Source organism: Chiloscyllium punctatum, unplaced genomic scaffold (genome assembly GCF_047496795.1).
Source record: "Chiloscyllium punctatum isolate Juve2018m unplaced genomic scaffold, sChiPun1.3 scaffold_238, whole genome shotgun sequence".
NCBI lineage: Eukaryota > Metazoa > Chordata > Chondrichthyes > Orectolobiformes > Hemiscylliidae > Chiloscyllium > Chiloscyllium punctatum.
In genome coordinates, this window is record NW_027309972.1 from 210095 (window position 1) to 235094 (window position 25000).

The 25000-nt window shown below is 56.2% G+C and overlaps 1 protein-coding gene across 1 annotated transcript in view; it reads left to right on the top strand.

The window, feature by feature from the left end:
• Positions 1-25000, top strand: part of LOC140472050 (plasma membrane calcium-transporting ATPase 2-like) — a 39575-nt gene that overhangs the window by 2542 nt on the left and 12033 nt on the right. The window contains exons 2-7 of the mRNA XM_072567466.1: positions 384-618; positions 2412-2591; positions 4484-4571; positions 5518-5624; positions 7669-7860; positions 24282-24495. Coding sequence (XP_072423567.1) covers positions 384-618; positions 2412-2591; positions 4484-4571; positions 5518-5624; positions 7669-7860; positions 24282-24495 — 1016 coding nt within the window. The remainder of the gene's footprint in view (positions 1-383; positions 619-2411; positions 2592-4483; positions 4572-5517; positions 5625-7668; positions 7861-24281; positions 24496-25000) is intronic.

A 25000-nucleotide genomic window follows, 5' to 3' on the forward strand; every position in this document is an offset into this window, starting at 1 on the left:
TACACAGGAAGAGGAGGCCATTCAGCCTCCTGGGAGACAGTGTAGAAGGAGCTTTACTCTGTATCTAACTCCCCTGTCCCTGGGAGTGGGGGGACAGTGTAGAGGGAGCTTTACTCTGTATCTAACCCCCTGTCCCTGGGAGTGGGGGGGACGGTGTAGAGGGAGCTTTACTCTGTATCTAACCCCCTGTCCCTGGGAGTGGGGGACAGTGTAGAGGCAGCTTTACTCTGTATCTAACCCCCTGTCCCTGGAGTGGGGGACAGTGTAGAGGGAGCTTTACTCTGTATCTAAACCGCTGTCCCTGGGAGTGGGGGGACAGTGTAGAGGGAGCTGGGATTGGATTGCTGTTCACACGGGGCTCCCCCTGGCCTTCACGGTTTCAGATGCTCCTGGATTGTGGACGCTCTCGGCCAATCGCAGCCCTTCGGCGAGAAGGAGTGGGCGGAGCTCATGAGGACCACCATCGGGCCAATGGCGTCGGACGGCCTGAGGACCATCTGCGTGGCGTACCGCGACCTGGAGGCGGAGCCGGAGCCTGAGTGGACCAATGAGAGGGAGATCATGGCCGACATGGTGTGTCTGTGCGTGGTGGGCATCGAGGACCCCGTTCGCCCTGAGGTAGGCCGCTGCACTGCCTGCTCAACGTCTTCAACACCGTCCCCCTCCCCCGTCACCCCATCCCCCTCCCCACAACACCCCCTCCCCAGAGGGGGGGAGATGTGGATAGAGGGGGAACGGGATAAAGACCCAGAGACGGGGATAGAGGGGGAACGGGATAAAGACCCAGAGACGGGGATAGAGGGGGAACGGGATAAAGACCCAGAGGGGGAGACGGGGATAGAGGGGGGATCGGGATAAAGACCCAGAGACGGGGATAGAGGGGGAACGGGATAAAGACCCAGAGACGGGGATAGAGGGGGAACGGGATAAAGACCCAGAGACGGGGATAGAGGGGGAACGGGATAAAGACCCAGAGACGGGTATAGAGGGGGAACGGGATAAAGACCCAGAGGGAGAGACGGGGATAGAGGGGGAACGGGATAAAGACCCAGAGGGGGAGACGGGGATAGAGGGGGAACGGGATAAAGACCCAGAGACGGGGATAGAGGGGGAATGGGATAAAGACCAAGAGGGGGGGAGACGGGGATAGAGGGGGAATGTGATAAAGACCAAGAGACGGGGATAGAGGGGGAACGAGATAAAGACCCAGAGACGGGGATAGAGGGGGAACGAGATAAAGACCCAGAGATGGGGATAGAGGGGGAACGGGATAAAGACCCTGGGACAGGGATAGAGGGGGAACGGGATAAAGACCCAGAAACGGGGATAGAGGGGGAACGGGATAAAGACCCAGAGACGGGGATAGAGGGGGAACGGGATAAAGACCCAGAGACGGGGACAGAGGGGGGAACGGGATAAAGACCCAGAGACGGGGATAGAGGGGGAACGGGATAAAGACCCAGAGACGGGGATAGAGGGGGAACGGGATAAAGACCCAGAGACGGGGATAGAGGGGGAACGGGATAAAGACCCAGAGACGGGGATAGAGGGGGAACGGGATAAAGACCCAGAGACGGGGATAGAGGGGGAACGGGATAAAGACCCAGAGACGGGGATAGAGGGGGAACGGGATAAAGACCCAGAGACGGGGATAGAGGGGGAACGGGATAAAGACCCAGAGGGGGGAGACGGGGATAGAGGGGGAACGGGATAAAGACCCAGAGACGGGGATAGAGGGGGAATGGGATTGAGACCCAGAGATGGGGATAGAGGGGGAACGGGATAAAGACCCAGAGACGGGGATAGAGGGGGAACGGGATAAAGACCCAGAGGGGGAGATGGGGATAGAGGGGGAACGGGATAAAGACCCAGAGACGGGGATAGAGGGGGAACGGGATAAAGACCCAGAGGGGGAGACGGGGATAGAGGGGGAACGGGATAAAGACCCAGAGACGGGGATAGAGGGGGAACGGGATAAAGACCCAGAGGGGGAGATAGGGATAGAGGGGGAACGGGATAAAGACCCAGAGGGGAACGGGATAAAGACCCAGAGGGGGAGACGGGGATAGAGGGGGAACGGGATAAAGACCCAGAGACGGGGATAGAGGGGGAATGGGATAAAGACCCAGAGACGGGGATAGAGGGGGAACGGGATAAAGACCCAGAGGGGGAAACGGGGATAGAGGGGGAACGGGATAGAGACCCAGAGGGGGAGACGGGGATAGAGGGGGAACGGGATAGAGACCCAGAGGGGGAGACAGGGGTAGAGGGAGAGGGGGAAGGTTGCCGTGCGGGACGTGGGTAAGAGATAGGCCAATCTGATGATCTCTACCCCACCCCCCACCCCCCGCCCTCGATGTTCGCAGTATGTGCCCTGTACGTGACTCCCTCCTTCCTACTCCCTCTGCCAGGTGCCGGAAGCCATCCTGTGCTGCCAGCAAGCGGGCATCACCGTCAGGATGGTGACGGGGGACAACATCCACACGGCCAGGGCCATCGCCTGCAAGTGTGGCATCATCCAGCCTGGCGACGATTTCCTCTGCCTGGAGGGCAAGGAATTTAACGCACGGATTCGGAATGAATACGGCGAAGTGAGTAGGCCGGGACGCTGCGTTGGTGTGGGGCGGTGGTGAGGGGATGGGAGTACGACGGCACGAGTCTGCGGGACCCCTTCCCCCCCGGCCCCAAACCGTCTGACAACACCGCGACTCCCGCACCCGCGCCCGAATTCAACCAGATGCCTTCCCATAGGGGCCCCCTACACCAACTCCCTATCTCCGTCCCCTCCTCCAGCCCCCTATACCCCCTCCCTATCCCCGTCCCCTCCTCCAGCCCCCTACACCCCCTCCCTATCCCCGTCCCCTCCTCCAGCCCCTACACCCCCTCCCTATCTCCGTCCCCTCCTCCAGCCCCTACACCCCCTCCCTATCTCTGTCCCCTCCTCCCTCCCCCTACACCCCCTCCCTATCTCCGTCCCCTCCTCCAGCCCCTACACCCCCTTCCTATCTACGTCCCCTCCTCCAGCCCCTACACCCCCTCCCTATCTCCGTCCCCTCCTCCAGCCCCCTACACCCCCTCCCTATCTCCGTCCCCTCCTCCAGCCCCCTACACCCCCTCCCTATCTCCGTCCCCTCCTCCAGCCCCCTACACCCCCTCCCTATCTCCGTCCCCTCCTCCAGCCCCCTACACCCCCTCCCTATCTCCGTCCCCTCCTCCAGCCCCTACACCCCCTCCCTATCCCCGTCCCCTCCTCCAGCCCCCTACACCCCCTCCCTATCTCCGTCCCCTCCTCCAGCCCCCTACACCCCCTCCCTATCCCCGTCCCCTCCTCCAGCCCCCTACACCCCCTCCCTATCTCCGTCCCCTCCTCCAGCCCCCTACACCCCCTCCCTATCCCCGTCCCCCTCCTCCAGCCCCCTACACCCCCTCCCTATCTCCATCCCCTCCTCCAGCCCCCTACACCCCCTCCCTATCTCCATCCCCTCCTCCAGCCCCTACACCCCCTCCCTATCCCCGTCCCCTCCTCCAGCCCCTACACCCCCTCCCTATCTCCGTCACCTCCTCCAGCCCCTACACCCCCTCCCTATCTCCGTCCCCCTCCTCCAGCCCCCTACACCCCCTCCCTATCTCCGTCCCCTCCTCCAGCCCCCTACACCCCCTCCCTATCCCCGTCCCCTCCTCCAGCCTCTACACCCCCTCCCTATCTCCATCCCCTCCTCCAGCCCCTACACCCCCTCCCTATCTCCGTCCCCCTCCTCCAGCCCCCTACACCCCCTCCCTATCTCCGTCCCCTCCTCCAGCCCCCTACACCCCCTCCCTATCCCCGTCCCCTCCTCCAGCCCCTACACCCCCTCCCTATCTCCGTCCCCTCCTCCAGCCCCTACACCCCCTCCCTATCTCCGTCCCCTCCTCCAGCCCCCTACACCCCCTCCCTATCCCCGTCCCCTCCTCCAGCCTCTACACCCCCTCCCTATCTCCATCCCCTCCTCCAGCCCCTACACCCCCTCCCTATCTCCGTCCCCCTCCTCCAGCCCCCTACACCCCCTCCCTATCTCCGTCCCCTCCTCCAGCCCCCTACACCCCCTCCCTATCCCCGTCCCCTCCTCCAGCCCCTACACCCCCTCCCTATCTCCGTCCCCTCCTCCAGCCCCTACACCCCCTCCCTATCTCCGTCCCCTCCTCCAGCCCCTACACCCCCTCCCTATCCCTGTCACCCCTTCATTGGTACTGGTGGTTGGCAATGTCTGAAGGAGCCAACAGCCCCCTGACAGAGGCAAGACCAAACCGCCTCTCCCTTCCTTCCCCGGTCCCATTAATTCACCCCCCCCCTCCCCCCACCACCCCCTTCGATGGGAACCACCCCCCCTCACCCCACCGGGAATCGGGTTCCGATATTGGTTTTCTTGCATCGGGTCCTGACGAGCTCCCTGGCCTAACAGCGCCTCCTGCTGTTTCCTCCACCCCCTACAACCGACCTCTGCAGATCGACCAGGAACGGCTGGACAAGGTCTGGCCCAGGTTGAGGGTACTGGCTCGCTCCTCACCCAATGACAAGTATGTTCTTGTGAAAGGTAAGGGCACCCTACTCCCTCTCACCCCCCACCTCCCCCCTTCCCCCTCACCCCCCGAAGACCCAACCCTCCCCTGCTTTCTGGCTGCTCCAAGACTGACCCCTCCTCTCTCACCCCCACCCCCCCCCACCCCAACTCGCGTCACGGTAGCTGGTGAGGGGAGAGAGTTCTTGGGAACGCCAGGAGAAATGGGGGAGAGGGGGGATTGGGAAAGGGGAATCAAGGGGTGGTATTCCTGGCTGAGGGGTTAATCAGGAAGGGGGAATCGAGGGGTTATATTCCTGGCTGAGGGGTTTAATCAGGAAGGGGGAATCGAGGGGTTATATTCCAGGCTGAGGGGTTGAATCAGGAAGGGGGAATCGAGGGGTTATATTCCAGGCCGAGGGGTTTAATCAGGAAGGGGGAATCGAGGGGCTCGATACCAGGGGTCGGACTCAGTATCTCGAGTCTTTGTGTGGGTGTGACCCCAGGTGATGTCCTTTTGACCAATCGGGAGCGCTGTCCAAAAACAGGGCACAGTCTCCTGGATTCCTCCAAATGACAAACCCTTCAGTGTTGCCCCCTTCCCCGGGGGACCACAGGGAGCGCCCCCCACTCTGTGTGGAGATGACACCGAGCGTTGGTCTAGGGGATGGCCTGGTGTCAGAGCCAAGGCACGTTCAGGCCGGGCCGAGGGTGGGGGTGGGCGACAGGGATGTTGGCGAGGGGGTGGGGGGGAATGGGGGTGAGGAGCAGGCACCGAGAGGGGAGGGCAGGGGGCGGAACAGGGTGCATTCTGGGAGGAACAGGCAGGATTGGGGCAGAGTGTTGTCGCAGATAGGCAGCGGGCAGTGCCAGGGTCCAGTATCGAGTGTGTTTCTTCTTCTCCACTCCCCCCCCCGCCCCCCCAACAACCCCCAAACCACCTTGCCCCCGCCACCCCCGCCCTCCCCCCACCCCTCTGCAGGAATCATCGACAGCACCTTGTACAAACAGAGACAAGTTGTTGCAGTGACTGGGGATGGAACCAATGACGGGCCGGCATTGAAGAGAGCAGATGTGGGATTCGCGATGGTAAGGGCTCTGGGGCTAAAGGGACGTCCCACAGCACCCACCCCCTCAGCACTGACCCTCCCACAGCACCCACTCCCTCAACACTGACCCTCCCACAGCCCCCACCCCCTTAGCACTGACCCTCCCACAGCCCCCACTCCCTCAGCACTGACCCTCCCTCAGCACCCACTCCCTCAGCACTGACCCTCCCTCAGCACTGACCCTCCCACAGCCCCCACTCCCTCAGCACTGACCCTCCCACAGCCCCCACTCCCTCAGCACTGACCCTCCCACAGCACCCACTCCCTCAGCACTGACCCTCCCTCAGCGCTGACCATCCCACAGCACCCACTCCCTCAGCACTGACCCTCCCACAGCACCCACTCCCTCAGCACTGACCCTCCCTCAGCCCCCACTCCCTCAGCACTGACCCTCCCTCAGCACCCACTCCCTCAGCACTGACCCTCCCTCAGCGCTGACCATCCCACAGCACCCACTCCCTCAGCACTGACCCTCCCACAGCCCCCACTCCCTCAGCACTGACCCTCCCTCAGCACTGACCCTCCCACAGCCCCCACTCCCTCAGCACTGACCCTCCCACAGCACCCACTCCCTCAGCACTGACCCTCCCTCAGCGCTGACCATCCCACAGCACCCACTCCCTCAGCACTGACCCTCCCACAGCACCCACTCCCTCAGCACTGACCCTCCCTCAGCCCCCACTCCCTCAGCACTGACCCTCCCTCAGCACTGACCCTCCCACAGCCCCCACTCCCTCAGCACTGACCCTCCCACAGCACCCTCTCCCTCAGCACTGACCCTCCCACAGCACCCACTCCCTCAGCACTGACCCTCCCTCAGCGCTGACCCTCCCACAGCACCCTCTCCCTCAGCACTGACCCTCCCACAGCACCCACTCCCTCAGCACTGACCCTCCCTCAGCACTGACCCTCCCACAGCCCCCACTCCCTCAGCACTGACCCTCCCTCAGCACCCACTCCCTCAGCACTGACCCTCCCTCAGCACTGACCCTCCCACAGCCCCCACTCCCTCAGCACTGACCCTCCCACAGCACCCACTCCCTCAGCACTGACCCTCCCACAGCCCCCACTCCCTCAGCACTGACCCTCCCACAGCGCCCACTCCCTCAGCACTGACCCTCCCACAGCGCCCACTCCCTCAGCACTGACCCTCCCACAGCACCCACTCCCTCAGCACTGACCCTCCCTCAGCACTGACCCTCCCACAGCACTGACCCTCCCTCAGCACTGACCCTCCCACAGCCCCTGCTCCCTCAGCACTGACCTGTCTCACACTGTCTGTCCTTGTGGGAGTGTGTGATGGGGACAGTGTAGAGGGAGCTTTACTCTGTATCTAACCCGCTGTCCCTGAGAGTGGGGGACAGTGTAGAGCGAGTTTTACTCTGTATCTAACCCCCCGTCCCTGGGAGTGGGGGGACAGTATAGAGGGAGCTTTACTCTGTATCTAACCCCCTGTCCCTGGGAGTGGGGAACAGTGTAGAGAGAGCTTTACTCTGTATCTAACCTCCGGTCCCTGGGAGTGAGGGGGTACAGTGTAGAGGAAGCTTTACTCTGTAGCCTATCCCCTGTCCCTGGGAGTAGGGGGACAGTGTAGAGTGAACTTTACTCTGTATCTAACCCCCTGTCCCTGGGAGTGGGGGACAGTGTAGAGGGAGCTTTACTCTGTATCTAACCCCCTGTCCCTGGGAGTGGGGGACAGTGTAGAGGGAGCTTTACTCTGTATCTAACCCCCTGTCCCTGGGAGTGGGGGAACAGTGTAGAGTAAGCTTTACTCTGTATCTAAACCCCTGTCCCTTGGAGTGGATGGACAGTGTAGAGGAAGCTTTACTCTGTATCTAACCCCCTGTCCCTGGGTGTGGGGGGACAGTGTAGAGGAAGCTTTACTCTGTATCTAACTCCCCTGTCCCTGGGGGCGGGGGACAGTGTAGAGGGAGCTTTACTCTGTATCTAACCTCCCTGTCCCTGGGAGTGGGGGGGGACAGTGTAGAGGGAGCTGCTGACTGTGTTGGTTCTGGGAATTCCAGGGAATCGCGGGAACCGATGTGGCAAAGGAAGCCTCGGATATTATCCTGATCGATGATAATTTCTCCAGCATTGTCAAAGCTGTGAAGTGGGGCCGGAATGTGTACGACAGCATTGCCAAGTTCCTGCAATTCCAACTCACCGTCAACGTGGTCGCGGTCATTGTGGCATTCGCCGGGGCTTGTATCACCCAGGTGAGTGACCAGGGGGAGGCGCTGCATCTCACCGGGCAACACCCGCCACTGACTGGGGTCTCTCAGACCCCCCTCTCTCTCTCAGGGAGATATCTGTACACTGACTGGTGTCTCTCCGTCCCCTCTCTCTCAGGGAGATATCTGTACACTGACTGGTGTCTCTCAGTCCCCCCCCTCTCTCTCTCAGGGAGATATCTGTACACTGACTGGTGTCTCTCCGTCCCCTCTCTCTCAGGGAGATATCTGTACACTGACTGGTGTCTCTCAGTCCCCTCTCTCTCAGGGAGATATCTGTACACTGACTGGGGTCTCTCAGTCCCCCCTCTCTCTCAGGGAGATATCTGTACACTGACTGGTGTCTCTCAGTCCCCTCTCTCTCTCTCAGGGAGATATCTGTACACTGACTGGTGTCTCTCAGTCCCCCCTCTCTCTCAGGGAGATATCTGTACACTGACTGGTGTCTCTCAGTCCCCTCTCTCAGGGAGATATCTGTACACTGACTGGTGTCTCTCAGTCCCCTCTCTCTCTCAGGGAGATATCTGTACACTGACTGGTGTCTCTCAGTCCCCTCTCTCTCAGGGAGATATCTGTACACTGACTGGTGTCTCTCAGTCCCCCCTCTCAGGGAGATATCTGTACACTGACTGGTGTCTCTCAGTCCCCTCTCTCCCTCAGGGAGATATCTGTACACTGACTGGTGTCTCTCAGTCCTCTCTCTCTCTCTCAGGGAGATATCTGTACACTGACTGGTGTCTCTCAGTCCCCCCTCTCAGGGAGATATCTGTACACTGACTGGTGTCTCTCAGTCCCCCCTCTCAGGGAGATATCTGTACACTGACTGGGGTCTCTCAGTCCCCCCTCTCTCTCAGGGAGATATCTGTACACTGACTGGTGTCTCTCCGTCCCCTCTCTCTCCCTCAGGGAGATATCTGTACACTGACTGGTGTCTCTCCGTCCCCTCTCTCTCCCTCAGGGAGATATCTGTACACTAACTGGTGTCTCTCAGTCCCCTCTCTCTCAGGGAGATATCTGTACACTGACTGGTGTCTCTCAGTCCCCCCTCTCAGGGAGATATCTGTACACTGACTGGTGTCTCTCAGTCCCCTCTCTCCCTCAGGGAGATATCTGTACACTGACTGGTGTCTCTCAGTCCTCTCTCTCTCTCTCAGGGAGATATCTGTACACTGACTGGTGTCTCTCAGTCCCCCCTCTCAGGGAGATATCTGTACACTGACTGGTGTCTCTCAGTCCCCCCTCTCAGGGAGATATCTGTACACTGACTGGGGTCTCTCAGTCCCCCCTCTCTCTCAGGGAGATATCTGTACACTGACTGGTGTCTCAGTCCCCTCTCTCTCTCTCAGGGAGATATCTGTACACTGACTGGTGTCTCTCAGTCCCCTCTCTCTCTCAGAGAGATATCTGTACACTGACGGGGGTCTCTCAGTCCCCTCTCTCTCAGGGAGATATCTGTACACTGACTGGTGTCTCTCAGTCCCCTCTCTCTCTCTCAGGGTGATATCTGTACACTGACTGGTGTCTCTCAGTCCCTCTCTCTCTCTCAGAGAGATATCTGTACACTGACTGGGGTCTCCCAGTCCCCTCTCTCTCTCTCAGGGAGATATCTGTACACTGACTGGTGTCTCTCAGTCCCTCTCTCTCTCTCAGAGAGATATCTGTACACTGACTGGTGTCTCTCAGTCCCCTCTCTCTCTCTCAGGGTGATATCTGTACACTGACTGGTGTCTCTCAGTCCCTCTCTCTCTCTCAGAGAGATATCTGTACACTGACTGGTGTCTCTCAGTCCCCTCTCTCTCTCTCTCAGGGAGATATCTGTACACTGACTGGTGTCTCTCAGTCCCCTCTCTCTCAGGGAGATATCTGTACACTGACTGGTGTCTCTCAGTCCCCCCTCTCTCTCTCTCTCAGGGAGATATCTGTACATTGACTGGTGTCTCTCAGTCCCCTCTCTCTCTCAGGGAGATATCTGTACACTGACTGGTGTCTCTCAGTCCCCTCTCTCTCTCAGGGAGATATCTGTACACTGACTGGTGTCTCTCAGTCCCCCCTCCCTCTCAGGGAGATATCTGTACACTGACTGGTGTCTCTCAGTCCCCCCTCTCTCAGGGAGATATCTGTACACTGACTGGTGTCTCTCAGTCCCCTCTCTCTCTCAGGGAGATATCTGTACACTGACTGGGGTCTCTCAGTCCCCTCTCTCAGGGAGATATCTGTATACTGACTGGTGTCTCTCAGTCCTCTCTCTCTCTCGCAGGGAGATATCTGTACACTGACTGGTGTCTCTCAGTCCCCTCTCTCTCAGGGAGATATCTGTACACTGACTGGTGTCTCTCAGTCCCCTCTCTCAGGGTGATATCTGTACACTGACTGGTGTCTCTCAGTCCCCTCTCTCAGGAAGATATCTGTACACTGACTAGTGTCTCTCAGTCCCCTCTCTCTCAGGGAGATATCTGTACACTGACTGGGGTCTCTCAGTCCCCCCTCTCTCTCAGGGAGATATCTGTACACTGACTGGTGTCTCTCAGTCCCCTCTCTCAGGGAGATATCTGTACACTGACTGGTGTCTCTCAGTCCCCTCTCTCTCAGGGAGATATCTGTACACTGACTGGTGTCTCTCAGTCCCCCCTCTCAGGGAGATATCTGTACACTGACTGGTGTCTCTCCGTCCCCTCTCTCTCCCTCAGGGAGATATCTGTACACTGACTGGTGTCTCTCAGTCCCCTCTCTCTCAGGGAGATATCTGTACACTGACTGGTGTCTCTCAGTCCCCCCTCTCAGGGAGATATCTGTACACTGACTGGTGTCTCTCCGTCCCCTCTCTCTCCCTCAGGGAGATATCTGTACACTGACTGGTGTCTCTCAGTCCCCCCTCTCTCTCAGGGAGATATCTGTACACTGACTGGTGTCTCTCAGTCCCCTCTCTCTCTCAGAGAGATATCTGTACACTGACGGGGGTCTCTCAGTCCCCTCTCTCTCAGGGAGATATCTGTACACTGACTGGTGTCTCTCAGTCCCCTCTCTCTCTCTCAGGGTGATATCTGTACACTGACTGGTGTCTCTCAGTCCCCTCTCTCTCAGGGAGATATCTGTACACTGACTGGTGTCTCTCAGTCCCCCCTCTCTCTCTCTCAGGGAGATATCTGTACATTGACTGGTGTCTCTCAGTCCCCTCTCTCTCTCAGGGAGATATCTGTACACTGACTGGTGTCTCTCAGTCCCCTCTCTCTCTCAGGGAGATATCTGTACACTGACTGGTGTCTCTCAGTCCCCCCTCCCTCTCAGGGAGATATCTGTACACTGACTGGTGTCTCTCAGTCCCCCCTCTCTCAGGGAGATATCTGTACACTGACTGGTGTCTCTCAGTCCCCTCTCTCTCTCAGGGAGATATCTGTACACTGACTGGGGTCTCTCAGTCCCCTCTCTCAGGGAGATATCTGTATACTGACTGGTGTCTCTCAGTCCTCTCTCTCTCTCGCAGGGAGATATCTGTACACTGACTGGTGTCTCTCAGTCCCCTCTCTCTCAGGGAGATATCTGTACACTGACTGGTGTCTCTCAGTCCCCTCTCTCTCAGGGAGATATCTGTACACTGAATGGTGTCTCTCAGTCCCCCCTCTCAGGGAGATATCTGTACACTGACTGGTGTCTCTCAGTCCCCTCTCTCTCAGGGAGATATCTGTACACTGACTGGTGTCTCTCAGTCCCCCCTCTCTCTCTCTCTCAGGGAGATATCTGTACACTGACTGGTGTCTCTCAGTCCCCTCTCTCTCAGGGAGATATCTGTACACTGACTGGTGTCTCTCAGTCCCCTCTTCAGGGAGATATCTGTACACTGACTGGTGTCTCTCAGTCCCCTCTTCAGGGTGATATCTGTACACTGACTGGTGTCTCTCAGTCCCCTCTCTCAGGGTGATATCTGTACACTGACTGGTGTCTCTCAGTCCCCTCTCTCAGGAAGATATCTGTACACTGACTAGTGTCTCTCAGTCCCCTCTCTCTCAGGGAGATATCTGTACACTGACTGGTGTCTCTCAGTCCCCTCTCTCTCAGGGAGATATCTGTACACTGACTGGTGTCTCTCAGTCCCCTCTCTCTCTCAGGGAGATATCTGTACACTGACTGGTGTCTCTCAGTCCCCCCTCTCTCTCAGGGAGATATCTGTACACTGACTGGTGTCTCTCAGTCCCCCCTCTCTCTCAGGGAGATATCTATACACTGACTGGTGTCTCTCAGTCCCCCCCTCCTCTCTCAGGGAGATATCTGTACACTGACTGGTGTCTCTCAGTCCCCTCTCTCTCTCAGGGAGATATCTGTACACTGACTGGTGTCTCTCAGTCCCCTCTCTCTCTCAGGGAGATATCTGTGCACTGACTGGTGTCTCTCAGTCCCCTCTCTCAGGGAGATATCTGTACACTGACTGGTGTCTCTCAGTCCCCTCTCTCTCAGGGTGATATCTGTACACTGACTGGTGTCTCTCGGTCCCCCCTCTCTCAGGGTGATATCTGTACACTGACTGGTGTCTCTCAGTCCCCCCTCTCTCAGGGAGATATCTGTACACTGACTGGTGTCTCTCAGTCCCCCCTCTCTCTCTCTCTCAGGGAGATATCTGTACACTGACTGGTGTCTCTCAGTCCCCCCTCTCTCTCTCAGGGAGATATCTGTACACTGACTGGTGTCTCTCAGTCCCCTCTCTCTCTCAGGGAGATATCTGTACACTGACTGGTGTCTCTCAGTCCCCTCTCTCTCTCTCTCTCAGGGAGATATCTGTACACTGACTGGTGTCTCTCAGTCCCCCCTCTCTCTCTCAGGGAGATATCTGTACACTGACTGGTGTCTCTCAAGTCCCCCCTCTCTCAGGGTGATATCTGTACACTGACTGGTGTCTCTCAGTCCCCCCTCTCTCTCAGGGAGATATCTATACACTGACTGGTGTCTCTCAGTCCCCCCTCTCTCAGGGAGATATCTGTACACTGACTGGTGTCTCTCAGTCCCCCCCTCCTCTCTCAGGGAGATATCTGTACACTGACTGGTGTCTCTCAGTCCCCCCTCTCTCTCAGGGAGATATCTATACACTGACTGGTGTCTCTCAGTCCCCTCTCTCAGGGAGATATCTGTACACTGACTGGTGTCTCTCAGTCCCCCCTCTCTCAGGGTGATATCTGTACACTGACTGGTGTCTCTCGGTCCCCCCTCTCTCAGGGTGATATCTGTACACTGACTGGTGTCTCTCAGTCCCCTCTCTCTCTCAGGGAGATATCTGTACACTGACTGGTGTCTCTCAGTCCCCCCTCTCTCTCAGGGAGATATCTGTACACTGACTGGTGTCTCTCAGTCCCCCCTCTTTCTCTCTCTCAGGGAGATATCTGTACACTGACTGGTGTCTCTCAGTCCCCCCTCTCTCTCTCAGGGAGATATCTGTACACTGACTGGTGTCTCTCAGTCCCCTCTCTCTCTCAGGGAGATATCTGTACACTGACTGGTGTCTCTCAGTCCCCTCTCTCTCTCTCTCTCAGGGAGATATCTGTACACTGACTGGTGTCTCTCAGTCCCCCCTCTCTCTCTCAGGGAGATATCTGTACACTGACTGGTGTCTCTCAAGTCCCCCCTCTCTCAGGGTGATATCTGTACACTGACTGGTGTCTCTCAGTCCCCCCTCTCTCTCAGGGAGATATCTGTACACTGACTGGTGTCTCTCAGTCCCCTCTCTCTCTCAGGGAGATATCTGTACACTGACTGGTGTCTCTCAGTCCCCTCTCTCTCTCAGGGAGATATCTGTACACTGACTGGTGTCTCTCAGTCCCCTCTCTCTCTCAGGGAGATATCTGTACACTGACTGGTGTCTCTCAGTCCCCTCTCTCTCAGGGAGATATCTGTACACTGACTGGTGTCTCTCAGTCCCCCCTCTCTCTCTCTCAGGGAGATATGTGTACACTGACTGGTGTCTCTCAGTCCCCCCCTCTCTCAGGGAGATATCTGTTCACTGACTGGTGGCTCTCAGTCCCGTCTCTCTCTCAGGGAGATATCTGTACACTGACTGGTGTCTCTCAGTCCCCTCTCTCTCTCAGGGTGATATCTGTACACTGACTGGTGTCTCTCAGTCCCCTCTCTCTCTCTCAGGGAGATATCTGTACACTGACTGGTGTCTCTCAGTCCCCCCCTCTCTCAGGGAGATATCTGTTCACTGACTGGTGGCTCTCAGTCCCGTCTCTCTCTCAGGGATTTATCTGTACACTGACTGGTGTCTCTCAGTCCCCTCTCTCTCTCAGGGTGATATCTGTACACTGACTGGTGTCTCTCAGTCCCCTCTCTCTCTCTCAGGGAGATATCTGTACACTGACTGGTGTCTCTCAGTCCCCTCTCTCTCTCTCAGGGAGATATCTGTACACTGACTGGTGTCTCTCAGTCCCCCCTCTCTCTCTCTCAGGGAGATATGTGTACACTGACTGGTGTCTCTCAGTCCCCCCCCTCTCAGGGAGATATCTGTACACTGACTGGTGGCTCTCAGTCCCGTCTCTCTCTCAGGGAGATATCTGTACACTGACTGGTGTCTCTCAGTCCCTCTCTCCCTCTCAGGGAGATATCTGTACACTGACTGGGGTCTCTCAGTACCCCCCTCTCTCTCTCAGGGAGATATCTGTACACTGACTGGTGTCTCTCAGTCCCCTCTCTCTCTCAGGGAGATATCTGTACACTGACTGGTGTCTCTCAGTCCCCCCTCTCTCAGGGAGATATCTGTACACTGACAGGTGTCTCTCAGTCCCCTCTCTCTCTCAGGGAGATATCTGTACACTGACTGGTGTCTCTCAGTCCTCTCTCTCTCAGGGAGATATGTGTACACTGACTGGTGTCTCTCAGTCCCCTCTCTCTCTCTCTCAGGGAGATATCTGTACACTGACTGGTGTCTCTCAGTCCCCTCTCTCTCTCTCTCAGGGAGATATCTGTACACTGACTGGTGTCTCTCAGTCCCCTCTCTCTCTCTCAGGGAGATATCTGTACACTGACTGGGGTCTCTCAGTCCCCTCTCTCTCAGGGAGATATCTGTACACTGACTGGTGTCTCTCAGTCCCCCCCCTCTCTCTCTCAGGGAGATATCTGTACACTGACTGGTGTCTCTCAGTTCCCCCCTCTCTCAGGGTGATATCTGTACACTGACTGGTGTCTCTCAGTCCCCCCCTCTCTCTCTCAGGGAGATATCTGTACACTGACTGGTGTCTCTCAGTCCCCTCTCTCTCTCAGGGAGATATCTGTACACTGACTGGGGTCTCTCAGTCCCCCCCTCTCTCTCTCAGGGAGATATCTGTACACTGACTGGTGTCTCTCAGTCCCCTCTCTCTCTCAGGGAGATATCTGTACACTGACTGGTGTCTCTCAGTCCCCCATCTCTCAGGGAGATATCTGTACACTGACTGGTGTCTCTCAGTCCCCTCTCTCTCTCAGGGAGATATCTGTACACTGACTGGTGTCTCTCAGTCCCCTCTCTCTCTCTCTCAGGGAGATATCTGTACACTGACTGGTGTCTCTCAGTCCCCTCTCTCTCTCTCAGGGAGATATCTGTACACTGACTGGTGTCTCTCAGTTCCCCCCTCTCTCAGGGTGATATCTGTACACTGACTGGTGTCTCTCAGTTCCCCCCTCTCTCAGGGTGATATCTGTACACTGACTGGTGTCTCTCAGTCCCCCCTCTCTCTCTCAGGGAGATATCTGTACACTGACTGGTGTCTCTCAGTCCCCTCTCTCTCTCAGGGTGATATCTGTACACTGACTGGTGTCTCTCAGTCCCCTCTCTCTGTGAGATATCTGTACACTGACTGGTGTCTCTCAGTCCCCTCTCTCTCTCAGGGAGATATCTGTACACTGACTGGTGTCTCTCAGTCCCCTCTCTCTCTCTCAGGGAGATATCTGTACACTGACTGGGGTCTCTCAGTCCCCTCTCTCTCAGGGAGATATCTGTACACTGACTGGTGTCTCTCAGTCCCCCCCCTCTCTCTCTCAGGGAGATATCTGTACACTGACTGGTGTCTCTCAGTTCCCCCCTCTCTCAGGGTGATATCTGTACACTGACTGGTGTCTCTCAGTCCCCCCTCTCTCTCTCAGGGAGATATCTGTACACTGACTGGTGTCTCTCAGTCCCCTCTCTCTCTCAGGGTGATGTCTGTACACTGACTGGTGTCTCTCAGTCCCCTCTCTCTGTGAGATATCTGTACACTGACTGGTGTCTCTCAGTCCCCCCTCTCTCTCAGGGAGATATCTGTACACTGACTGGTGTCTCTCAATCCTCTCTCTCTCTCTCTCAGGGAGATATCTGTACACTGACTGGTGTCTCTCAGTCCCCCCTCTCTCTCAGGGAGATATCTGTACACTGACTGGTGTCTCTCAGTCCCCCCTCTCTCTCTCAGGGTGATATCTGTACACTGACTGGTGTCTCTCAGTCCCCTCTCTCTGGGAGATATCTGTACACTGACTGGTGTCTCTCAGTCCCCTCTCTCTCAGGGAGATATCTGTACACTGACTGGAGTCTCTCAGTCCCTCTCTCTCTCTCTCAGGGAGATATCTGTACACTGACTGGTGTCTCTCAGTCCCCTCTCTCTCTCTCAGGGAGATATCTGTACACTGACTGGTGTCTCTCAGTCCCGTCTCTCTCTCTCTCAGGGAGATATCTGTACACTGACTGGTGTCTCTCAGTCCCCTCTCTCTCAGGGAGATATCTGTACACTAACTGGAGTCTCTCAGTCCCTCTCTCTCTCTCTCAGGGAGATATCTGTACACTGACTGGTGTCTCTCAGTCCCGTCTCTCTCTCTCTCTCAGGGAGATATCTGTACACTGACTGGTGTCTCTCAGTCCCCTCTCTCTCTCTCAGGGAGATATCTGTACACTGACTGGTGTCTCTCAGTCCCGTCTCTCTCTCAGGGAGATATCTGTACACTGACTGGTGTCTCTCAGTCCCCTCTCTCTCTCTCAGGGAGATATCTGTACACTGACTGGTGTCTCTCAGTCCCGTCTCTCTCTCTCTCAGGGAGATATCTGTACACTGACTGGTGTCTCTCAGTCCCCTCTCTCTCTCTCAGGGAGATATCTGTATACTGACTGGTGTCTCTCAGTCCCCCCTCTCTCTCAGGGAGACATCTGTACACTGACTGGGGTCTCTCAGTCCTCTCTCTCTCTCTCTCAGAGAGATATCTGTACACTGACTGGGGTCTCTCAGTCCCCCGTCTCTCAGGGAGATATCTGTACACTGACTGGTGTCTCTCAGTCCCCTCTCTCTCTCAGGGAGATATCTGTACACTGACTGGTGTCTCTCAGTCCCCTCTCTCTCAGGGAGATATCTGTACACTGACTGGGGTCTCTCAGTCCCCTCTCTCTCTCTCAGGGAGATATCTGTACACAGACTGGGGTCTCTCAGTCCCCTCTCTCTCTATCAGGGACATATCTGTACACTGACTGGTGTCTCTCAGTCCCCTCTCTCAGGGTGATATCTGAACACTGACTGGTGTCTCTCAGTCCCCTCTCTCAGGGAGATATCTGTACACTGACTGGTGTCTCTCAGTCCCCTCTCTCTCTCAGGGAGATATCTGTACACTGACTGGTGTCTCTCAGTCCCCCCTCTCTCTCAGGGAGATATCTGTACACTGACTGGTGTCTCTCAGTCCCCTCTCTCTCAGGGAGATATCTGTACACTGACTGGTGTCTCTCAGTCCCCCCCCTTCTCTCTCAGGGAGATATCTGTACACTGACTGGTGTCTCTCAGTCCCCTCTCTCTCTCAGGGAGATATCTGTACACTGACTGGTGTCTCTCAGTCCCCTCTCTCTCTCAGGGAGATATCTGTACACTGACTGGTGTCTCTCAGTCCCCTCTCTCTCTCTCAGGGAGATATCTGTACACTGACTGGTGTCTCTCAGTCCCCTCTCTCTCTCTCAGGGAGATATCTGTACACTGACTGGTGTCTCTCAGTCCCCTCTCTCAGGGAGATATCTGTACACTGATTGGTGTCTCTCAGTCCCCCCTCTCTCAGGGTGATATCTGTACACTGACTGGTGTCTCTCGGTCGCCCCTCTCTCAGGGTGATATCTGTACACTGACTGGTGTCTCTCAGTCCCCCCTCTCTCTCTCAGGGAGATATCTGTACACTGACTGGTGTCTCTCAGTCCCCCCTCTCTCAGGGAGATATCTGTACACTGACTGGTGTCTCTCAGTCCCCTCTCTCTCTCAGGGAGATATCTGTACACTGACTGGTGTCTCTCAGTCCCCCCTCTCTCAGGGTGATATCTGTACACTGACTGGTGTCTCTCAGTCCCCCCTCTCTCTCAGGGAGATATCTGTACACTGACTGGTGTCTCTCAGTCCCCTCTCTCTCTCAGGGAGATATCTGTACACTGACTGGTGTCTCTCAGTCCCCTCTCTCTCTCAGGGAGATATCTGTACACTGACTGGTGTCTCTCAGTCCCCTGTCTCACTCTGGGAGATATCTGTACACTGACTGGGGTCTCTCAGTCCCCTCTCTCTCTCTCAGGGAGATATCTGTACACAGACTGGGGTCTCTCAGTCCCCTCTCTCTCTATCAGGGTCATATCTGTACACTGACTAGTGTCTCTCAGTCCCCTCTCTCAGGGAGATATCTGTACACTGACTGGAGTCTCTCAGTCCCCTCTCTCTCAGGGAGATATCTGTACACTGACTGGGGTCTCTCAGTCCCCTCTCTCTCTCAGGGAGATATCTGTACACTGACTGGTGTCTCTCAGTCCCCTCTCTCAGGGTGATATCTCAACACTGACTGGTGTCTCTCAGTCCCCTCTCTCAGGGAGATATCTGTACACTGACGGGGGTCTCTCAGTCCCCCCTCTCTCAGGGAGATATCTGTACACTGACTGGTGTCTCTCAGTCCCCTCTCTCTCTCAGGGAGATATCTGTACACTGACTGGTGTCTCTCAGTCCCCCCTCTCTCTCAGGGAGATATCTGTACACTGACTGGTGTCTCTCAGTCCCCTCTCTCTCTCTCAGTGAGATATCTGTACACTGACTGGTGTCTCTCAGTCCCCTCTCTCTCAGGGAGATATCTGTACACTGACTGGTGTCTCTCAGTCCCCTCTCTCTCTCTCTCAGGGAGATATCTGTACACTGACTGGTGTCTCTCAGTCCCCCCCTCCTCTCTCAGGGAGATATCTGTACACTGACTGGTGTCTCTCAGTCCCCTCTCTCTCTCAGGGAGATATCTGTACACTGACTGGTGTCTCTCAGTCCCCTCTCTCTCTCAGGGAGATATCTGTACACTGACTGGTGTCTCTCAGTCCCCTCTCTCAGGGAGATATCTGTACACTGACTGGTGTCTCTCAGTCCCCCCTCTCTCAGGGTGATATCTGTACACTGACTGGTGTCTCTCGGTCTCCCCTCTCTCAGGGTGATATCTGTACACTGACTGGTGTCTCTCAGTCCCCCCTCTCTCTCTCAGGGAGATATCTGTACACTGACTGGTGTCTCTCAGTCCCCCCTCTCTCAGGGAGATATCTGTACACTGACTGGTGTCTCTCAGTCCCCCCTCTCTCTCTCTCTCAGGGAGATATCTGTACACTGACTGGTGTCTCTCAGTCCCCTCTCTCCCTCAGGGAGATATCTGTACACTGACTGGTGTCTCTCAGTCCCCTCTCTCTCTCAGGGAGATATCTGTACACTGACTGGTGTCTCTCAGTCCCCCCTCTCTCAGGGTGATATCTGTACACTGACTGGTGTCTCTCAGTCCCCCCTCTCTCTCAGGGAGATATCTGTACACTGACTGGTGTCTCTCAGTCCCCTCTCTCTCTCAGGGAGATATCTATACACTGACTGGTGTCTCTCAGTCCCCTCTCAGGGAGATATCTGTACACTGACTGGTGTCTCTCAGTCCCCTCTCTCTCTCTCTCTCTCAGGGAGATATCTGTACACTGACTGGTGTCTCTCAGTCCCCACTCTCTCTCTCTCAGGGAGATATCTGTACACTGACTGGTGTCTCTCAGTCCCCTCTCTCTCTCTCTCAGGGAGATATCCGTGCACTGACTGGGGTCTCTCAGTCCCCTCTCGCAGGGAGATATCTGTACACTGACTGGTGTCTCTCAGTCCCCTCTCAGGGAGATATCTGTACACTGAGTGGTGTCTCTCAGTCCCCTCTCTCTCTCTCACTCAGGGAGATATCTGTACACTGACTGGTGTCTCTCAGTCCCCCCTCCCTCTCTCAGGGAGATATCTGTACACTGACTGGTGTCTCTCAGTCCCCTCTCTCTCTCTCTCAGGGAGATATCTGTACACTGATTGGTGTCTCTCAGTCCCCTCTCTCTCTCAGGGAGATATCTGTACACTGACTGGTGTCTCTCAGTCCCCCCTCTCTCTCAGGGAGATATCTGTACACTGACTGGTGTCTCTCAGTCCCCTCTCTCTCTCAGGGAGATATCTGTACACTGACTGGTGTCTCTCAGTCCCCTCTCTCTCTCCCTCTCAGGTAGATATCTGTACACTGACTGGTGTCTCTCAGTCCCCTCTCTCTCAGGGAGATATCTGTACACTGACTGGTGTCTCTCAGTCCCCTCTCTCTCTCAGGGAGATATCTGTACACTGACTGGTGTCTCTCAGTCCCCCCTCTCTCTCAGGGAGATATCTGTACACTGACTGGTGTCTCTCAGTCCCCTCTCTCTCAGGGAGATATCTGTACACTGACTGGTGTCTCTCAGTCCCCTCTCTCTCTCAGGGAGATATCTGTACACTGACTGGTGTCTCTCAGTCCCCTCTCTCTCTCAGGGAGATATCTGTACACTGACTGGTGTCTCTCAGTCCCCTCTCTCTCTCCCTCTCAGGTAGATATCTGTACACTGACTGGTGTCTCTCAGTCCCCTCTCTCTCAGGGAGATATCTGTACACTGACTGGTGTCTCTCAGTCCCCTCTCTCTCTCAGGGAGATATCTGTACACTGACTGGTGTCTCTCAGTCCCCTCTCTCTCTCAGGGAGATATCTGTACACTGACTGGTGTCTCTCAGTCCCCCCTCTCTCTCAGGGAGATATCTGTACACTGACTGGTGTCTCTCAGTCCCCTCTCTCTCAGGGAGATATCTGTACACTGACTGGTGTCTCTCAGTCCCCTCTCTCTCTCAGGGAGATATCTGTACACTGACTGGTGTCTCTCAGTCCCGTCTCTCTCTCAGGGAGATATCTGTACACTGACTGGTGTCTCTCAGTCCCCTCTCTCTCTCCCTCTCAGGGAGATATCTGTACACTGACTGGTGTCTCTCAGTCCCCTCTCTCTCAGGGAGATATCTGTACACTGACTGGTGTCTCTCAGTCCCCTCTCTCTCTCCCTCTCAGGGAGATATCTGTACACTGACTGGTGTCTCTCAGTCCCCCCTCTCTCAGGGAGATATCTGTACACTGACTGGTGTCTCTCAGTCCCCTCTCTCTCTCAGGGAGATATCTGTACACTGACTGGTGTCTCTCAGTCCCCTCTCTCTCTCAGGGAGATATCTGTACACTGACTGGTGTCTCTCAGTCCCCTCTCTCTCTCCCTCTCAGGTAGATATCTGTACACTGACTGGTGTCTCTCAGTCCCCTCTCTCTCAGGGAGATATCTGTACACTGACTGGTGTCTCTCAGTCCCCTCTCTCTCTCAGGGAGATATCTGTACACTGACTGGTGTCTCTCAGTCCCCTCTCTCTCTCAGGGAGATATCTGTACACTGACTGGTGTCTCTCAGTCCCCCCTCTCTCTCAGGGAGATATCTGTACACTGACTGGTGTCTCTCAGTCCCCTCTCTCTCAGGGAGATATCTGTACACTGACTGGTGTCTCTCAGTCCCCTCTCTCTCTCAGGGAGATATCTGTACACTGACTGGTGGCTCTCAGTCCCGTCTCTCTCTCAGGGAGATATCTGTACACTGACTGGTGTCTCTCAGTCCCCTCTCTCTCTCCCTCTCAGGGAGATATCTGTACACTGACTGGTGTCTCTCAGTCCCCTCTCTCTCAGGGAGATATCTGTACACTGACTGGTGTCTCTCAGTCCCCTCTCTCTCTCCCTCTCAGGGAGATATCTGTACACTGACTGGTGTCTCTCAGTCCCCTCTCTCTCTCAGGGAGATATCTGTACACTGTCTGGTGTCTCTCAGTCCCCTGTCTCTCTCTCAGGGAGATATCTGTACACTGTCTGGTGTCTCTCAGTCCTCTCTCTCTCTCTCTCAGGGAGATATCTGTACACTGACTGGTGTCTCTCAGTCCCCTCTCTCTCTCTCTCAGGGAGATATCTGTACACTGACTGGGGTCTCTCGGTCCCCCCTCTATCTCTCAGGGAGATATCTGTACACTGACTGGGGTCTCTCAGTCCCCTCTCTCTCAGGGAGATATCTGTACACTGACTGGTGTCTCTCAGTCCCCTCTCTCGCAGGGAGATATCTGTACAATGACTGTTGTCTCTCAGTCCCCCCTCTCTCTCAGGGAGATATCTGTACACTGACTGGTGTCTCTCAGTCCACTCTCTCTCAGGGAGATATCTGTACACTGACTGGTGTCTCTCAGTCCCCTCTCTCTCTCAGGGAGATATCTGTACACTGACTGGTGTCTCTCAGTCCCCTCTCTCTCTCAGGGAGATATCTGTACACTGACTGGTGTCTCTCAGTCCCCCCTCTCTCTCTCAGGGAGATATCTGTACACTGACTGGTGTCTCTCAGTCCCCCCTCTCTCTCTCAGGGAGATATCTGTACACTGACTGGTGTCTCTCATTCCCCCCTCTCTCTCTCTCAGGGAGATATCTGTGCACTGACTGGTGTCTCTCAGTCCCCTCTCTCTCTCAGGGAGATATCTGTACACTGACTGGGGTCTCTCAGTCCCCTGTCTCTCTCAGGGAGATATCTGTACACTGTCTGGTGTCTCTCAGTCCCCTCTCTCTCTCAGGGAGATATCTGTACACTGACTGGTGTCTCTCAGTCCCCTCTCTCTCTCCCTCTCAGGGAGATATCTGTACACTGTCTGGTGTCTCTCAGTCCCCTCTCTCTCTCTCAGGGAGATATCTGTACACTGTCTGGTGTCTCTCAGTCCTCTCTCTCTCTCTCTCTCAGGGAAATATCTGTACACTGACTGGGGTCTCTCAGTCCCCCCTCTCTCTCAGGGAGATATCTGTACACTGACTGGTGTCTCTCAGTTCTGTGTCTCTGAGTCCATGAGTAGCAACATCCTGGGGGTTACCGTCTCTAACAAGAGAGAGAGAATCTAACCATCGCCTCCTTGACGTTCAATGGCGTTACCATCACTGAATCCCCCCCCTCCCACTCTCAACATCCTGGGGGTTACCGTCTCCAACAAGAGAGAGAGAATCTAACCATCGCCCCCTTGACGTTCAATGGCGTTACCATCACTGAATCCCCCTCCCCCCACTATCAACATCCTGGGGGTTACTGTCTCCGACAAGAGAGAGAGAATCTAACCATCGCCCCCTTGACGTTCAATGGTGTTACCATCACTGAATCCCCCTCCTCCACTATCAACATCCTGGGGGTTACCGTCTCCAACAAGAGAGAGAGAATCTAACCATCACCCCCTTGATGTTCAATGGCGTTACCGTCACTGAATCCCCCTCCCCCCCATTATCAACATCCTGGGGGTTACCGTCTCCAACAAGAGAGAGAGAGAATCTAACCATTACCCCCTTGATGTTCAATGGCGTTACCATCACTGAATCCACCTCCCCCCACTATCAACATCCTGGGGGTTACCATCTCCAACAAGAGAGAGAGAATCTAACCATCACCCCTTGACGTTCAATGGCGTTACCATCACTGAATCCCCCTCCCCCCCTTTATCAACATCCTGGGGGTTACCATCTCCAACAAGAGAGAGAATCTAACCATTACCCCCTTGATGTTCAATGGCGTTACCGTCACTGAATCCCCCTCCCCCCCTTTATCAACATCCTGGGGGTTACCGTCTCCAACAAGAGAGAGAGAATCTAACCATCGCCCCCTTGATGTTCAATGGCGTTACCATCACTGAATCCCCCTCCCCCCCATTATCAACATCCTGGGGGTTCCCGTTGACCAGAAACTGACCCGGACCCAGCCCCATATCAATCCAGCGGCTCCGAGAGCAGGTCAGAGGCTGGGAATCCTGCAGCGAGTAACTCCCCTCCTGACTCTCTCCCCGCCAAAGCCCTGTCCCACCATCGCCAAGGCCCGAGTCAGGGACGGGGGGAGGGAACACTCCTAACTTGCCCAGGATGAGGGCAGCTCCAAGAACACTGGGGAAGCTCGACACCGTCCAAGGACAAAGCAGCTGCCCCCCGACTCGATCGACAGGTTACCCCCCCCCCCCACCAACCTACAACTCCAAGGTAGACCAGTAGCTGATTGTCCTGATGGAAGGTTTGTCCCTCCCTCCCCTCACCCCCCTCCCCCCCCATTGCAGGAGTCACCACTGAAGGCTGTGCAGATGTTATGGGTGAATCTGATCATGGATACCTTTGCCTCGCTGGCCTTGGCAACAGAGACGCCCACCAACGCCCTACTGCGCCGCAAGCCGTATGGCAGAAACAAGCCACTGATCTCCCGCAACATGATTTTGAACATCGTGGGTCACAGCATCTACCAACTCGTTATCATCTTCTTCCTGCTCTTCATCGGTAGGTCCCCGCACTCCCTCGACATCGTCCCTCCTCTGGCACTGGCCCGGAGCTCTGGGAGGGTCAGTGCTGAGGGAGTGGGGGCTGAGGGAGGGTCAGTGCTGAGGGAGTGGGGGCTGAGGGAGGGTCAGTGCTGAGGGAGTGGGGGCTGTGGGAGGGTCAGTGCTGAGGGAGGGTCAGTGCTGAGGGAGTGGGTGCTGTGGGAGGGTCAGTGCTGAGGGAGGGTCAGTGCTGAGGGAGTGGGTGCTGTGGGAGGGTCAGTGCTGAGGGAGGGTCAGTGCTGAGGGAGGGTCAGTGCTGTGGGAGGGTCAGTGCTGAGGGAGTGGGCGCTGTGGGAGGGTCAGTGCTGAGGGAGCGGGGGCTGTGGGAGGGTCAGTGCTGAGGGAGTGGGTGCTGTGGGAGGGTCAGTGCTGAGGGAGTGGGCGCTGTGGGAGGGTCAGTGCTGAGGGAGGGTCAGTGCTGAGGGAGTGGGGGCTGTGGGAGGGTCAGTGCTGAGGGAGTGGGC